The sequence below is a fragment of the Spermophilus citellus genome, assembly GCF_964194105.1.
Source record: "Spermophilus citellus genome assembly, chromosome: 3".
NCBI lineage: Eukaryota > Metazoa > Chordata > Mammalia > Rodentia > Sciuridae > Spermophilus > Spermophilus citellus.
The window spans coordinates 191,775,915-191,792,423 of record NC_138184.1 but is presented as its reverse complement, the minus strand read 5'-3'; the positions used below and the strand labels follow the sequence as shown (position 1 = coordinate 191,792,423).

Genomic DNA, 16,509 nt, shown 5'->3' with positions numbered 1-16,509 from the left:
ATGATCACAAGTCCAAAGCCAGTCTCAACAATTTAGCAAGATCTGTCTCACAATAAAGAAAAAAAGGACTGGGGATATATATAGCTCAGCAGTAAAGTGGCCCTGTGTTTAATACCCAGTACCAAAAACAAATGCTTGAAATAAATTTTAAAATTTTAAAAAGAAAAATGCAAACTTTAAAAAAATGCTTAAATTAGGTAAGAAATCCTCATATAAACTCACACAAAGTTATTTTTAAAATTACTTTTTTTCTGATACTTTAAAATAATTAGGAATATATGTATACACCAAAATCATGCCTTTTTATTTTTTCTTTTGATCTGGGAAGAGTTTACCATAAGGCTTGTAGTAAATTGTCAATAATCAGTCCCAACTTTTAGATCTGAAATTTTACTTCTGTAAAGATTTTTTAATTGATTAAACTTTCTTTCTTTAAGAATGATATACTTTATCTGAAACTGAAGTAGCCATAAAGGTTAAAAAAGTTATTTTCTACATTGTAATTAAGAAGTTACAGGTTAAATAAATGAGTTTATAAGCCATGTTCAGTAGTTTTAGTGTTAAATACCTTCTTGCATATTCTACATTTCTGAAAATGAGTGATCCATGCTAACAAAGGTATGTACTTAACATCAACATGCCATTTCTTTATCATCACAGTGTTTGTCTTTGGCAGCAACACAGAACAGTGGGGGAAAACACATGTCAGGGGTCAGGCAGACCTGTGCTTGAATCATGATTCTATCATGTGGTTGTATGACTATAAATTACACAGTGACTTTCAGCTTCTGTTTTATCATTTGAAAAATGAAAATATAGAGGTGATATGGCATCTACCTCAAGGGATTTCATAGAGATTAAATCTGTTTGCAAAGTACTAAACACAGTGGCTTATGCTCAAAAATGTCTCCACTGTCAGTTTGCCATTAATCCTACATAGCTGTTGAGGTGTTCAATATTTAATTGCAAAAAAGAAAAAATTTTGAAAAAGCTTCTTTATGATAAAACCCCAGTTACCAACCTGGCATGAAATCAGTGGGATAATGCTGACTTAAAATCATTTCTACTATAATGCTGAGGTTCTTTTCTTTTCCTTGTGGAGTTTTTATATTGGTAGGTCTTCCTCTATCTTTTCTATACTACTTATTTTTCTTTGACATAAAAATGTTCCCTCTTATATTTTATGACTATTTTATTTTTATTATGTATTCTGGTTTTAAAACATCCAAAATCTTTTATGGAAAAAAAGGGCAAGATACAAATAGATAAAATAGGAAAAATCCCTTCCCTTTTCATGTTTCTTGATTCATTCAATTATTTCATCTACCTATCAATTATTTAAGGGTCCCCTACTATGTTCCAGGTGCCATTCTAGGTTCTAAGCATTTAATATTTCATAGAACAAAGCTCTTGACTTATAGGGTCTCTATCATAGTTGAGAAGACTAACAAAATTCAAAATAACAAAATTTTATCCTTATAATGGAACTCAATGATCATTCAATACTACCCTCTCATTTTACACATGAAATAATTGAAACTAACAGGAGCACCCTGCTAAAATAATGGAAAAGATAGTAGAATAAATATAACATAATTTTTCTATGTATGCATAAGTGAATCCCACCATCATGCTCACCCACAAAAATGGGGTCCTAATTAGAATAAGATATATCCCCATGCTTGTATAATTTTATCAAAATGGATTCTGTCATGTATAACTAAGAAGAACTAATAAAGTTTAAGAATAAAATAAAATTATACAGTTGGGACAATTAGGACAGGTCTCCTGAACTGGCACTACTCTTACCATTTTATAATGCCTGTTTAAAATTTTAGAAAACTTTCTAATATAAGTAAAACTATACATTTGAAGACCTACTTAATTCTAGATGCAGAACATTTTAAGACTTAGAACTATTAGAGAACCTTATTAGCTGCTGGAAAATGTTACTATATTTTATAATTCTGAAATACTATTAGGGGAGACTGATCATATATCTCAAATCAAGCAGATTTTTTTCTTCTAATTACTAGAATACATAATTCTCAAACCCTTACTGTTATGATTACTTAAAATTTTATTAAACCCATATGCTAGAGAAAAGATAATCATATGTATTCTTGGTAAGCTGTGATACGGAAAAGAGAAAATTTAATGTCTCTGTGTAAAGAACAGATTTCCATAAATATATGTGTTTTTCACAATGGCAAAATTGGCAAAGGAGAATTTACCTGCTAGAGCCCATTCTCCGGACCCATGGGTGTGCCCACTATAATACAAAACATAAGTATCATGTCTAGGTCCATCCACAGTCCGAAGTTCAAGGAAAGCTTTCAGTTTGGAATGTAGAGTATCAAAAGACAGTCCACTTGTGGAATAGTCACATCCATAAGTTTCAATCATATGATATGCAAAAAATCTTTGGATAGCGTTGAGCATACCAGTAGACCTCAAATTTAATTCTTGTACATGTTCTGGTGGAAGCAATGTGGGCTGACCATCAGGACTAAAGGAGAAAAAAATAATTTTGGTGTTTAACAAGTATTATTCTATATCACATTCTCACCTGTCATTTATCATTGATTATCTAACAATCATAATAGTTCCTGCTAAATGGCAGGATTTTAAAATTAAAGTTTTCTAAAAGCTCTATAGTGCTACTAGGCCTAGAATCAAAATGTGGTTTTGAATAATTATACTTTTTGCCAATAAAATAACCAAACAAAAAACTGGAAGTATATCTCCAAATGTACATATTCCTATTTCTTATTTTCTTACCAAATAACAAATAATGTATAAGATTTTTTAAAAGCAAGATTATATTAAATGTTTCAAGAACACGTGTGGGAACTATAAGGGAAAAAAACTTTATTTTTGAGAAAAAATTTTAACATATCAAATGTGCAAGCAATATTTTAATTATATATTTAATTTCTGTATTGGAAAATACAAGATCTTTTAAAAGTTGTTTTCAAATTTTACTAATTTAAGGTACAAAAAATGATAAAAGAAATGATCTATTAATAAATACCACTTAAAATAGTTATTAAAACTTAGGTCCATTGCCTTATACTCCTGAGCACTAATTGAAGACAGATCTAATCCTGGGACAAATGACAAATTAAGTATATTTTACTATATTGTTTTACACACATTTTCTTAAACAAGATATTCTCCTTAGGGAAGAATCTTTCCTTAGAAAATGTACTTACTAATATTTTCTGATTTCTAGCTAAAATATAAGTTAATCATATTTATCAATATTTAAGTTGAACCCATGAAGATTATATTATCACTTGGAATATAATTTTCTAAAAGGAATAAAAAAACGCAACAGTTATTATATTTTGAAAATATTATATCTTTATAAAATGAGCTATATTTTCTATTCATATTTATATTAAACATTAAGAAATTGTTATGGCTCAAGTAGTTCCAATCGCAGTACCTGCAAAAGTTGGTAGGAATCACAATAGCATATCCAACTGATGTTCCTCCTAAACAGTTACCCAATTCATGGAAGAGTCCATGAGCCATGGACTCCAATGGCAAGACGACTAGTAGCATGCTCAAGAAGATTCCATTTGTTGGCTAAAAGAAATTCAAAACATACACGTATAGTATATTTATGTGTATATTTATATCTGTGCATATTAATTCACATTTTACCTGTATTTCCAAGAAGGATAAAAAGAACAATAAATTATCTAAAACAATTATAAGTGAGAAAAATATACATGGATAATCTAATTAGTGCAATGAAGCTTAAATTTATCTCTAAACTTCCTGGAAGCTGTGGCAAAGCACAGCACATTTTTTTTTTTAATCTGTAAAATAACATCTTCAATCCAACCCAAACCAGAACAAAAATCTAACTCCTCTTTGATATGACAGAAAAAAAGTCCAAAACATATTTCCTTGTTAAACCCACATACCTTATGCCATTTTTCAAATAAGGTATTCATTAATTTATCAGAAAGGATACTTTATGAAGGACTCATCATTATGCTGTGAAAAAAGTCCAGAAAAATTTTAAAGAAATTTAAGACCATAAGAATTATAAAAATGAATTCCATTCTTTTAACAGTTTACCTTTGAAAAGTCCTAAACTTTGAATTATGTCCAAACTCTACATTGTAACAAAAAAAGAAAATATTAAGGATATTTAAGTATCCAAAAAGTAGAATGGAAAAAAGGGAGGCAGAAAATATATTAAAAAGAGTTGGAAAGATTAAGTATCAATTGCAATTATAAAACAAAAATAGAGTCAGAGGGCTGGGGATGTGGCTCAAGCGGTAGCGCGCTCGCCTGGCATGCGTGCAGCCGGGGTTCGATCCTCAGTACCACATACAAACAAAAAATAAGTATTAAAAACTTCTCTCTCTCTCTCTCAAAAAAAAAAATAGAGTTAGACATGGTGATGCTTATCTATGATCCCAGCTACTCAGGAAGCTGAGACATAAGGATCCTGAGTTTGAGCCCAGACTAAGCACCATAGTAAGATCCAGCCATAAAGAAATAAAGATACAAAACAAAACAGGAAAAAAGAAAAAAAAAAAAAAGGATCCTTTTAAGTAAAAAGAAAATGGGAAGACAACAGTCACTCAGTCCTAAACTATATGTTTAAAATACAAACACTGTTCTACATTCTTTAAGTACTGCTACCGCACATGCTACATGCATAAGCACATTTTTTAGCAATAAGGAATAATTCACCTGATCAAAAATTTAATAAAAAATAAGCCAGGTGTGGTGGCTTACACCTATAATCCCAGTGACTCAGGAGGCTGAGGCAGGAGGATCACAAGTTCAAGGTCAGTCTCAATAACTAAATGAGACTCTGCCTCAAAATAAAAATGAAAAGGGCTAGGGGGGATGTAGCTCAGTGGTAAAGCAACCCTGGTTCAATCCCCAATTTTAAAAAAAATTAATAGAACAGACACTTCTCAGAAGAGAATATACAATCAATCAACAAATACACGAAAAAATGCTCACCATCTCTAGTAATCAGAGAAATGCAAATTAAAACTACTCTAAGATACCATCTCACTCCAGTAAGAATGGCAGCCATTATGAAGTCAAACGACAACAAATGCTGCTGAGGATTCGGAAAAAAGGTACACTCATTGCTGGTAGGACTGCAAATTGGTGCAGCCAATTTGGAAAGCAGTATGGAGAGTCTTTGGAAAGCAGGGAATGGAACCATCTTTTGACCCAGCTATTCCTATTCTAGGTCTATACCCAAAGGACTTAAAAACAACATACTACAGGGACACAGCCACATCAATGTTTATAGCAGCACAATTCACAACAGCTAGACTGTGGAGCCAACCTAGATGCCCTTCAATGGATGAATGAATTTTTTAAAAAATGTGGCATTTATACACAATGGAATATTACTCAGCACTAAAAAATAACAAGATCAAGGCATTTGCAGGGAAATGGATGGCATTAGAGCAGATTATGCTAAGTGAAGTTAACCAATCCCAAAAAAAACAAATGTCGAATGTCTTCTCTGATATAAGGGGAGTGACTCAAAATGGGGCAGGGAAGAGGGGGAAAGTAAGGACAGTAGAATGAAATAGACATTATTATTGCTGTGTGTATATACATGGCCGCATGACCAATGTGATTCTACAACCTGTGCACTCAGAATAATGAGAAATTATATCCCATCTGATTCAAATGTATAATATGTCAAGGTCATTGTACTGTCATGTGTAACTAATTAAAACAAATAAAAAATTTTTTTAAAAAAGAAAAAAATGAATATACTACTTGATTTGGGTACATTCTATTTTATCAATTATATAACACATTATATATAATCATACATAATTACTTGGTATATAGCATAATTATATGTAATTATATAATATACATGCTAAATTTAAAAATACTAGAAATTTTTCTAGATTTTATATACATTCATGTGTATATATAGGTATATATAGCTTTTACCAAAACAAGATGATATACAATATTCTGTGAATTTTTTCATATATGGTAAGTCTATTAATTCTAAATCATCCATAAAGACTAACTGGCATTCCCTTATTCTTGGAATTTTGTGTATAATTTGCCATTTTTATAAACAAAACTACAAATATCAAGTTCTCTTATTGTTAATGAGGCTAAATCCCTTTGATCATTCAGGTTTTGGTGAAGTGTTAAAACTTTTGCCCACTCTTTCTATAGGGCTGATCCTTTTCTCACTGATTTAGTAAGCTCTGTTTTGTTCTCAATATTTTTTAGATAAAAGTCTTTGTGGGTTGCGTTGCAAATATTTTCCCCCTGTGTGATTCTTTAACATAGTTTTAGGCTTAGCATAAGTCCTTAATTGCAATGTACCATTCTATTTCTTTAAAAAAAAAAAAAAGCCTATAGTTCAAATGGAATTGAATTTTATGATAATGATCCAATTTCAATTTTTTTTTCTCTGTGGACACCCCATTGCTTAAGCACCAATTACTGAAAATATCAGACACTCCAAATTACTCTACAATGCCATCTTTGTTATAAACCAAGTATTCCCAGATCTGTCTTTGGACTCTTCTGTTCTATTGGTCTATTTATCTACCTTTCAAATATTGACTTTGGCCTTTATTTCACCCCTTTATTCCTGGGACTCCAAACACAGATGAAATCTTATTACTGTATCTTTTTTGAGTCTCACCCTTTTCTCCCCTTTAGTATTTTCCAAAAATTTTTCCTCTTCCATGCTCCTCCTTGCATAGCTTCTTCTGAACTATATATTCCAGCTCACTAATGTTCACTTCAGCTTTGTCTAATATATTACTTGCACATTCATTTTAGGTAATTTTATTTTCTGATTCTAAAATTCCTATTTAGTTCTTTTTCAAATCTGTCTTGTTACTTTTTATTATTTCCAACCATTACTTACTATCTTTGCTTTTATTTTTTCAACATAGTAATAAGTATATGTTTCTTTCTGTTTGATAATTCCAGTATCTTAAGACCTTTTTTGCTGTTTGTGAATTCTGTTGTTCTTACTGTCATATGTATGTGTATATATCTTTTTATAAGATGAATACTGCATGTAAAAAAGTTATATAATTCATTTTAGGCCTAAGATAAGGATACCGTCTCTTAGAGAGTATGTTGTTTATTTTGTCTAGAGAGCTGAGGACATTATCAATCTACATATCTTAATACAAGTTTGACACTTAATCCTAGCTGGACTACCAACAAGACACAAGAAAGGCTAGGTGCTGGGGATGTGGCTTAGTGGCAGAGTGCTTACCTTGCATGCACATGCCCTTGGCAGAAAACAAACAAACAAACAAATAAGTAAAGTTCAGATGAAAATTCATGGGAGGACTGTAATACATATGACTACACCCTTTCCTTCCAATGTGTCTGTTTAAAATGGAAAGTAGTTTACTAGAGATCCCATTTTTGGGGACCCTGGACTTTGCATTTTGCTTTAGGCAGCTCACCTTTGAAAACTCTTTATTCTATACTAACAAATGTCCATAGGACACAGCTTGAGTCTACTATCCCAGAAGGTATGGTAATTGTGGAATTTTATGGCATTTCTTTATAAAAGTTTCATGTTTCTTTTAAAACTCATTCCTAGGCATTCTATATTTCTGCTTTTCTTATTAATGGAATCATTTCCATTATATTTTCTAATTAATAAGTGACCTCCAGGCTATTAATTTGTATTTATTTATAAGTTTTCATTTGCCTGTTTAATGGTATTAAAAATGTACTTCTGGTATAAATATGCTATTTGTGTCTTTTTATATATCATTTGTGCTTTATGTATTTTTCTTATATAACTCATGGTATAAGTTCAAAAGATATTTACATAGTTTCTATACTGGTTGGATTAATGATCCAATATCAGCAAAATGACATAATTTACAACTTTAAAGAAGCAACAGAATTCTAACAAACATTAGTAGAGTATTGTAAGTTGCTTTATCAGTTAGCTTTTAGGTTTCATAGGTAATCACCTGCAAATATTTATAATTTCAATATTTTACTGCAGTTTCTTTAATTTCCATTTTATATGTTGTTCCACTATAATAGAAAAGGCTTATCAATTAGCATATTCACCTAAAAGGGTTACTTTTCAAATAGACATTTAATAAAAGAATTACAATAACATGAACAATATTATAACAACTTTATTATTTTTTCTTTTATCTTCACACACCTAGGACTTTTCTAATCAAGATACTATAAGAAATTAAATAAATGACTCTTATAATTTTATAGCAAGGGTCACAAATTCAAATAAATGCCTTCAGAGGCCAAACAAATGTGTGCTACAACTGAGAGTAGCTAAGTAGTTGCAAGTAATCTAAAGGAAGGTACATGGCCATCTAAAGGCACACACTTAAAAAAATGCAATATGCCAAACAAAATTATTCTATTCAAAAATTTTATGGCTATGTTTATTTACTCATTTATTTTGCTCTACAGACGTAATTATAGGACATTTTAAAATACAATCAAAAGAAAATAGCATCCTCTTTTTTAAAATCACCACACATTATCTCTAAAATTAGGATAATTATTAAGATTTAAGAGTTAGTCAATCAAGATTTAAGAGTGCGTAAAATAACTTTTCTGTATATAGTAAGAATTATTAGGAAATTTTATGAAATAAATTAAAAAAACATATTAAAGAAAATTCACAAATAAATATTAAGGAACTTATTATTCTCTTACAATGGTGAACTAAATTTTGATACGTACGTGAGGAATAAAGAACATTGTACTGCAGGGGATCATAATATGCCATCTTAAAATGTCTTTTTGGCATAGTGATTATTTTGAACTGAATACAACTTAAAAGAGATAAAAGAAAATATCTCTAGCCTTGCCTTACTTCCCTAAAAGCAGGAATAACTTTATAAAAGCGAAGATGTCCCTCCTCCCCATCTATCAGGAAGGACAAGGTTGATAATGAAAACAACTTCAGACTCAGAAGAGATGGCACCAAAGGAACATAGATAACACTTGCTTGCCTCTTCATAAAAATTTATTACCTCTAGAGCCTCAAAGTCCTTTTCCTTTGTCTTGACAATTCTCTACTGTTTATTATCAGTCTTTATTGAAGACTGATAGGTAAACCTGACTTCAAAGTAATCTCTTTAAGAATTATTTCAAAGTAATCTCTTTAAGAATTATTTATGCTCTAGGTAACTTCCATGTATACATGAGGTATACGTGTTAATATACTTCTGTTTTTCTCTTGTTAGTCTGTCTTTTCTAAGAGGGTACCATTCCAGCTAAAAACTATGAAGAGATAAAATTATTTTTCCTCCCCTATAGTACTACCAAAAACTATTCACTTTTTCAAGTCAAACCATTTTCTTAGTTAGGACTATCAATTTGCTATCCATCAATTTTTCCTTATTTCCTTCAGAAAATGGGAGTTTCCATTCTTGAAAAAGGCCTCAAAATAGTTATTTGAAACTTGGTCTTTTATTTATCCAAATATGTCAAATGTTGAGAATGGCCTCTCTTAACTATTCATGCATACAGAATACCAATGATTATACCGACTTCTGCATAAAGCTATTAATACTAATAGTTTATTGTGGAATTAAAGATATATTGCTTTTACCATTAGAAAAAAAGTATTAAATAGTATGATCTAGCAGTGCAATAAGTAAAAAATAAAGTTCAAGTGCAAATCATTTGTGGATAACAAGTGGAATTTTTAAATTAAAATTTCAAAACTAATGGATCCTGATCTTATGTAATATGTACATGTTGGTTATACAAAACTGATGGTGATATTCAACACACAGGACAAAATAATACTCCTGTCCAATGGTTTGAATATATTCCTGCCAAAAGATTAATCCCCAAATTAACAGGAGATGAGGCCTAATGGTAGATGTATGGGTCATGAGGGCTCTGCCATTATGAATGGATTCATATTCAATGGTTTAAATGGCTTAAGGCTGTGAGATAGACTTCTTATACTACATGTCTTCCTTTTTTTTCCCCCTTCAATGGGATGATGTACAATTTAGAAGGTCCTTAACAAATATTGATTGTCACCTTGATTTTGAACCTCCCAGCCTCCAGAACTGTGAAAAATTTCAAATTTTTTAAAATTATCCATTCTGGGGGTTTTGTTACAGCAACACAGAATAGACTAAGACATGCCGTTCCACACTGTTCTGGCAAAAATGATAAAACAAAATTTTAGTTTCAAGGTAAAAGTTAAGTGTTCCTCTTCTAATCTAAACCAAAATGGCTCAAGATTTTAGGAAGAAAAAGGAAACAAAAGAAAAATTATGAAAAATGAACACTTTTAATTTCACCGATTTGAAAACTCCCTGTTCCTACCTCCAAGAGAAGAAATATGATTGATCCCTCCATCTTGCTGGAAATGAAACTGTGGTGCATATGTGGATTTCATCCCTTTCTTGGATGTGAGGCTGACATAAAGACAGTTGTCATACCCAGCAACTGTCACTCCTGCCCCTTAGAGAAACCAACTGTGATTACTGTTTTTCTCATTTGGGTCAAAAGGACTTGTACAAAAAAAAAAAAAAAAAAATGCATCAAACCCCCATGGAATCTGCAGATGACAATGGCTGGCGAGGAAAGGCATATAAAAATCTCATGTGAGAGGTTTCAGAGAAAGTTTCTAAATGTAAGAAAGTGCCATAGGGCATGTTTTCTTAAATATCTGGATAATTTTTCCTCTTACCCTTCTGTGAATTATCAATTATCATAAAAGCCTAAAGCTGAGTAGCAAAACTGGCATCAAATGCTACAGGGTATGGTGTCTTTCTAATTGACTTATTTAAGGAAAAAAAGAGCTTAAAAGAGGAAATGCAAATAACACATTCAATGAACATAATACAAATTGTAGGAAACAACAGCTGTAATGTTGCATTTTAAAGTTGGAATGAGATTATGAACAAAACACAACAGAAGTTAATGGTAAAATTCCAGCTTTTTAATGTAAATGACTTGGAATGATGCTAGTGACTCATTCTGACAATATTAAACTTGGTAAAATAACAAAAAAAACAAAGCTAGCTATATAGACTTCTTAGCTAGACATCAAAAGATTTATAAAAGAAATAACTGATAATCTGGACTATCTGACCTCTACTTTTATCAATTCTGGCCATGGCTAACAAACTGACCTACTGAAAAGGCTTCTTTAATTTCTCATCTTTTCCTGCTACATTAGGTCTTCCCTCCCCAATCAGTGGAACAGTTTTTCCATTGAAAATCTATTAAAGAATATGTTAACAGAACAGTGAGAAAAAACAATTTATTACACTGGTATTCATCTTTCAGAAATGTGACAAATGGGTTTAGGTGAATTATATTATTAATATCATTTAGAAAGTTAAGCAAAAATAGTTCAATTTAAAAATCCATTTAAATCCATTCAAGATACCTCTTTATAATTCACTTGAATCAACACTGATGTTATCCCCAAAACAGTCTTCTCCTAACAAACGTCTTACTTCATAATAAAAGTTTCTGATTCTTTCATTATTCAACAGGACTGGACAATTTAGAAGGTCCTTAACAGATATTGAAAACATTTCCAAATCATTTATTTGATAAAAGGGTTGTACCCAGAATATATTAAAAAAAAAAAAAAAAAACTCTTATAACTCCAAATTACCCAATTTAAAATCAGGACTGGAACTTGCGTAAATCCAGTGGATGCTTCCCAAATTGTTTCACACAGAGGTTACACTTGATCGTAGCCAAAAGTCCAAAAAGAATTCACACACAGAGGTTAAAAAGTTGGTGTATGTGTGAGAAGGTGGATATAATAAGATTAATGAGGGGTGGAGGGAAGGATTTCATGGTCAAGTAAATTTGGAAATGATTCTTTTTCTGTATTTCTCTGAACATTTTTTTCTCTGAGTACACTCATAAACATGTCACCAAACATGAGTAGAGTTTGAAAAATCTTTCCACAATAGATTATTAAATTAAGTTAAAAAAATCTAACTGCCTGCAAGGCACAATGCCAACAAGGCAGCAGTTAGCAGGAAACAACTAATTAGGAAATGTAGACATAATGCTGGTACGCTCACCTAAGTGTGTTGAAGAGCTAAATTAATAGTCACTCAACAGGTGTGCTGCTGACAGGTTTTTGCATAACCTTGAAGATCTTTTAAAATGCAGAATCTCAGCCTCCTTCCCCAAATTACTAAATTCCAATTGTGGAAACTATAACAAGTTCCCCCACATAATTCATATGCATAAGAGAAGCACTAATCAACAACAAAAGTTGTCATACTTTTTCTGGAAAAGGCCAGTTAATATTTTAAACTTCATAGGCAATAGGGTCTTTTTTGAAACTACACAACTATGTCACTTATCCAAATGATAAGAATCACTTATTAGAGAGAGAATCTGTTCCTACATCTAAGATAGGGTTTCAAATATACATGAAGAAAAAAAAAGACAAATGAAAGAGGACATTAAAATGGAGATTTTTTAAATAACTTCCTCTTTGTACTGATAGAATTAGACAGAAAATTAGCAAGGATATAGATTCATGAACATCACTACCAATCAACACTACCAAACACAGATACATGATCAAGCTGATATTTATAACATACTCTCCCAACAACATAGCACCCATTCTTCTCAAGTGAAGATGGAATAAAACATATGTAAACTAAGTTCTCCAACCATATGGAAATTAGAAATCAGCAACATGAAGAAATGCAGGAAATCCACAAATATGTGGCTATCTCACAATAAAATTATAAATAACCCATGAGTCAAAGAAGAAAATCCAAAGGAAATTAGAAAATATCTTATGAGACAGCATAGTATTAGTAAATGTAACAAAATAGCTCAAAAGTAAAATCTTACATTTTTATCTAATTGATTTTGGACAAAGATGCTAAGGCAATTCAAAAGGGGAAAAGTTCATCTTTAAAAAATGGATCATATACCTAAATATAAAAGCTAAAACATTAGAAGAAAATACTTCTGGAAGAAAATACAGAAGAAAAATCTTTGTGACCTTCGATATTAAAAGCATAATCTATAAAAGAGTTGATAAATTTGACTTTATAAGGTTAAAAATGTTTACTCTTCAAAAAGCATCATTAAGACAAATAAGCCACAGGAAGAAAACATTTCCAAATCATTTATCTGATAAAAGGATTGTACCCATAATATATAAAAAAAAATTCTTGTAACTCCAAATTACCCAATTTAAAAATGATCAAAAAATTTGAAAACACTTCAATAATCAAGTTAAGTAAATGGCTAATACACAATTAAAAGATGTTCATCAGTTATTAAGACACATATAAATAAAAACCACAATGAGGTAACCCTCCACACCTAATTTGAGGGACTTTCTAAAATCAATTTTAAGAGTAAAAATGGAAGGTAAGAATCTTAAAATTGATTCTCTTAAAATTATATTTGCTGCCATACTTCTTAGAAAGCTTTTATGTACTTCCAATGGTACACGTTTGAAGACCACTGGTATGAAGAAGAAGGAAGAGGAGAAGGAGGGGAGGGGAATGAGGAGGGAGAAGAAGAATGTGGTGACCAAGAAAGTATTTGGCTAATAGGATTTAATGACCTGGAAAAGCATTCTCCATGAATGAAGCTGACCTGAAAAGAAAAAGTAGTTAAGGCTGGGAAGGAGAAGGCAAATTCTTCCTTTGGTTTTTCTGATATCATCATAATTCTGACAGTCTTTAGCCCTGGCAAATAGAGCAAAGTGAGGAAGATATCCTCAGGCAACATCCATAATGTTTTCATCATTTGGATGCTCCCATGTAGGTTTCCTGCTGTAACCCATACTGACTAGGAAACACTATGCCCAGGCAAGTGTCCATATCTCCCTTTAACACTCATATCTAGAAATCAAGCTGCAGGAAGAAACTGGTCCAAAGCAAAGAACCGCACCTAGCAGAAGTGATCTTTCTTTATGCTCCACACCCCAGCCTGAAGTAGTCAAATTATAGCATTTGTCACACATAATGATAAATATTTGTTTACCTGCCAGTCCCTTCCCCCTCCCATTACAGACTGTTCCTTCTTTGAGGACACAGACATCTTGAGATCTTCAACACCTATTATAGTACCTGACATATAGTGCAGAGTTAATAAACTCGAAGAAAAGACTGGGTTGGTTAATACTGTAGATATAATGTCCAACTGTACAATTTAAATGTCTACAAGGACCTTTGTAAAACATTTTGGAGGCAGCAAATATATTGTTAAACACATTTTTCTTCCTTAAGGGAAGTCTCTAATCTATAATTAAGAAGCTCATATGGTGTTATATATCTAATCCCCTTTTATATAAAATCTTCATAGAAATGGCTATATATAAAAAGAAATATGCTGTCGTGAGACCAAGGGCTAGACAGAAGGTAGGTAACTGATTCTGTAGTAAATCTAGATATGCTCTGTCTGGCTTTCAGTTTCTATAGGTAAAACGAAAGGATTAAAGTATGATCTATAAAAACTCCTCAAATGCTAGTTTTCTAGAGTTCTTTAATTATGAGTGTTTCCACAATGATAAATCATAATGTAGGCAGCATATCACATACTGAATATTCCTAACATTTTATTACCTCATCACTAGAGATCAAACTAAATTATCCTGTCAAAATGCATTCAGTGATTCAATTCCATGAACAAAATTAAATAAGCACAAAATAAAGAATCTCCTTTTGAAATCAGAAACTTGACCTGACTGATTTCAACTGTTCAACCTAGCATTTTATCACATATCATAGACATTGGACATAATTAAAACATATAAACTTACCTGCCAGGAAACTGCTCCCAAAATCGCTGTTGCAAGAAGACTGAAAAACACTAACTGCTCTGAAATTAAGCAAAAATGACGCATCCCTTTGGATGCCATGATTCTATCAAGACTATTGTTATCTGTCCTGTGGGTAAAATATACTTTATGGCAGTCATTTAATTTGGTATGGAATCCCCAGAGAGTTAAGAGAAAAATAATATGGCAAATCATCCAGAAAATTCCAAAAATGGAAAAGCCTGGTATTACAAAATACCAGAGATGGGTGTCTCTAAGTTTAAATGCTGAAAGAATAAAAAATGTCAGCTCAATCATTCCAGTGAAAACAACTGAAAGTCTTCTGCAAATTCTTCCCCGGTACAAAAAGGGTTTCCACCTTTCAGTTACTGAAAGTCCACTAAAATAAATGTCGAGGAAAGGATCAGTTATCAGGCAAATAAAAAAACATGCAAAAGCAATTGGATTTTGGGGAGTTTCCAATGAGGAAAAAAATAACAATACTGCAAAAATAACTAAGTTTGGAATAGCTAGGAAAGACTTCATTCTCAGGTCTGTAATCAGCATGGCCAAAGCTACAACAAGTAAAATGACACTCAGAGACTTCTCTACCAACATAGTTGTGCTGGCAATGGCAAATCCAACAAGTTCCAGAAATTCTACTGTGGTTAGCAAGGTGGGTCGATGACGGACATAACCAGAAATTCTCTCCACCAAAGCACATAATATCCTTAATACTATGGAAGTTAGAAGCAAATATTTGGTTGATTCTTCTTTCACATCATTTTTAAAGGATGAATTATCAAGAAAACATAGAAGACCAAGCAAGAACCCAAACCAAAGATTGGAGAGACTTAAACTTGCTGCTTCCATTGAAAAATAATAGTAGAGTATGCTGGCAATTCCAAGAACAAAAAGACCAAGAATAAAAATTACCAAAATTAAGGAATTTGCTGTTTTTTCCCATCTTACATAAAGACCTAAACATATAGCCACTAGTAAGTTGATTCTGGCTAAATAGCCAAGATATCTCACTGAGGAATGCATGTTCACTTCTCTATTTACTTCTTCCAGTCTTGTCATTGCTAAATAAAGACAATGACTAAAGCAGTAACGCAGTGATTTACACATGTAATCTGACAATTTAGGCTTTTTTCCCACGTTACAAAAATTAGTTTCTTGTATTTCATCCAACAAATCCAAGGTATCCGCAACTCCTATTTCAACATTTTCTCAGGTAGAGGTTTTGTTTGTGGTGATCTAAAAAGAAAAAAAAAATTCAAAGTTAATTTTATATATTTTTATGCCATCTTCCTTATACAATAAATAAGCACTTACAAGTATAAAATAAAGGATTTCTGAAATCCAGTTTAAAACCTGATTTGCATAAATCTTAATTTTAACAGTTTCTGGCTTAAACACTCTGCAATTTATCCAAAAGAAAGGGCTTGCTTCATACTCATTTTGCTAAAAATGCATGATTAAATCACCATCAATGGAGTCTCCTTCCAGAAATGGTGAAGAATTCACCTAATCCATTCTTTTAGCTTAGATTGTGGCACACGACTTTGCACAATAACTAGCTAGTCAACTCTAAAATGGAATGAAGGACTTCATCATTACCTCTAATTTGAAAAGCACCAGCATATAGTAATAGCAACCATTACTACCTACCTAAAAACCCTGCCTTTCTGCAAGGCAGCTCTAAAATACTATAAAATCTT

General features: G+C 31.8%; 1 protein-coding gene and 1 long non-coding RNA gene across 2 annotated transcripts in view; one reads left to right on the top strand and one right to left on the bottom strand.

The window, feature by feature from the left end:
• Positions 1-16,509, top strand: part of LOC308643623 — a 738,763-nt gene that overhangs the window by 647,563 nt on the left and 74,691 nt on the right. The gene's annotated exons all lie outside the window — the stretch shown is intronic.
• The window catches only part of TMEM168 (transmembrane protein 168), a 35,309-nt gene that overhangs the window by 8,762 nt on the left and 10,038 nt on the right, over positions 1-16,509 (bottom strand). Inside the window, exons 2-4 of the mRNA XM_081287215.1 lie at positions 14,789-16,045; positions 3,452-3,594; positions 2,235-2,509 (exon numbers count right to left, since the gene is read on the bottom strand). Coding sequence (XP_081143341.1) covers positions 2,235-2,509; positions 3,452-3,594; positions 14,789-15,916 — 1,546 coding nt within the window. The 5' untranslated portion in view covers positions 15,917-16,045. The remainder of the gene's footprint in view (positions 1-2,234; positions 2,510-3,451; positions 3,595-14,788; positions 16,046-16,509) is intronic.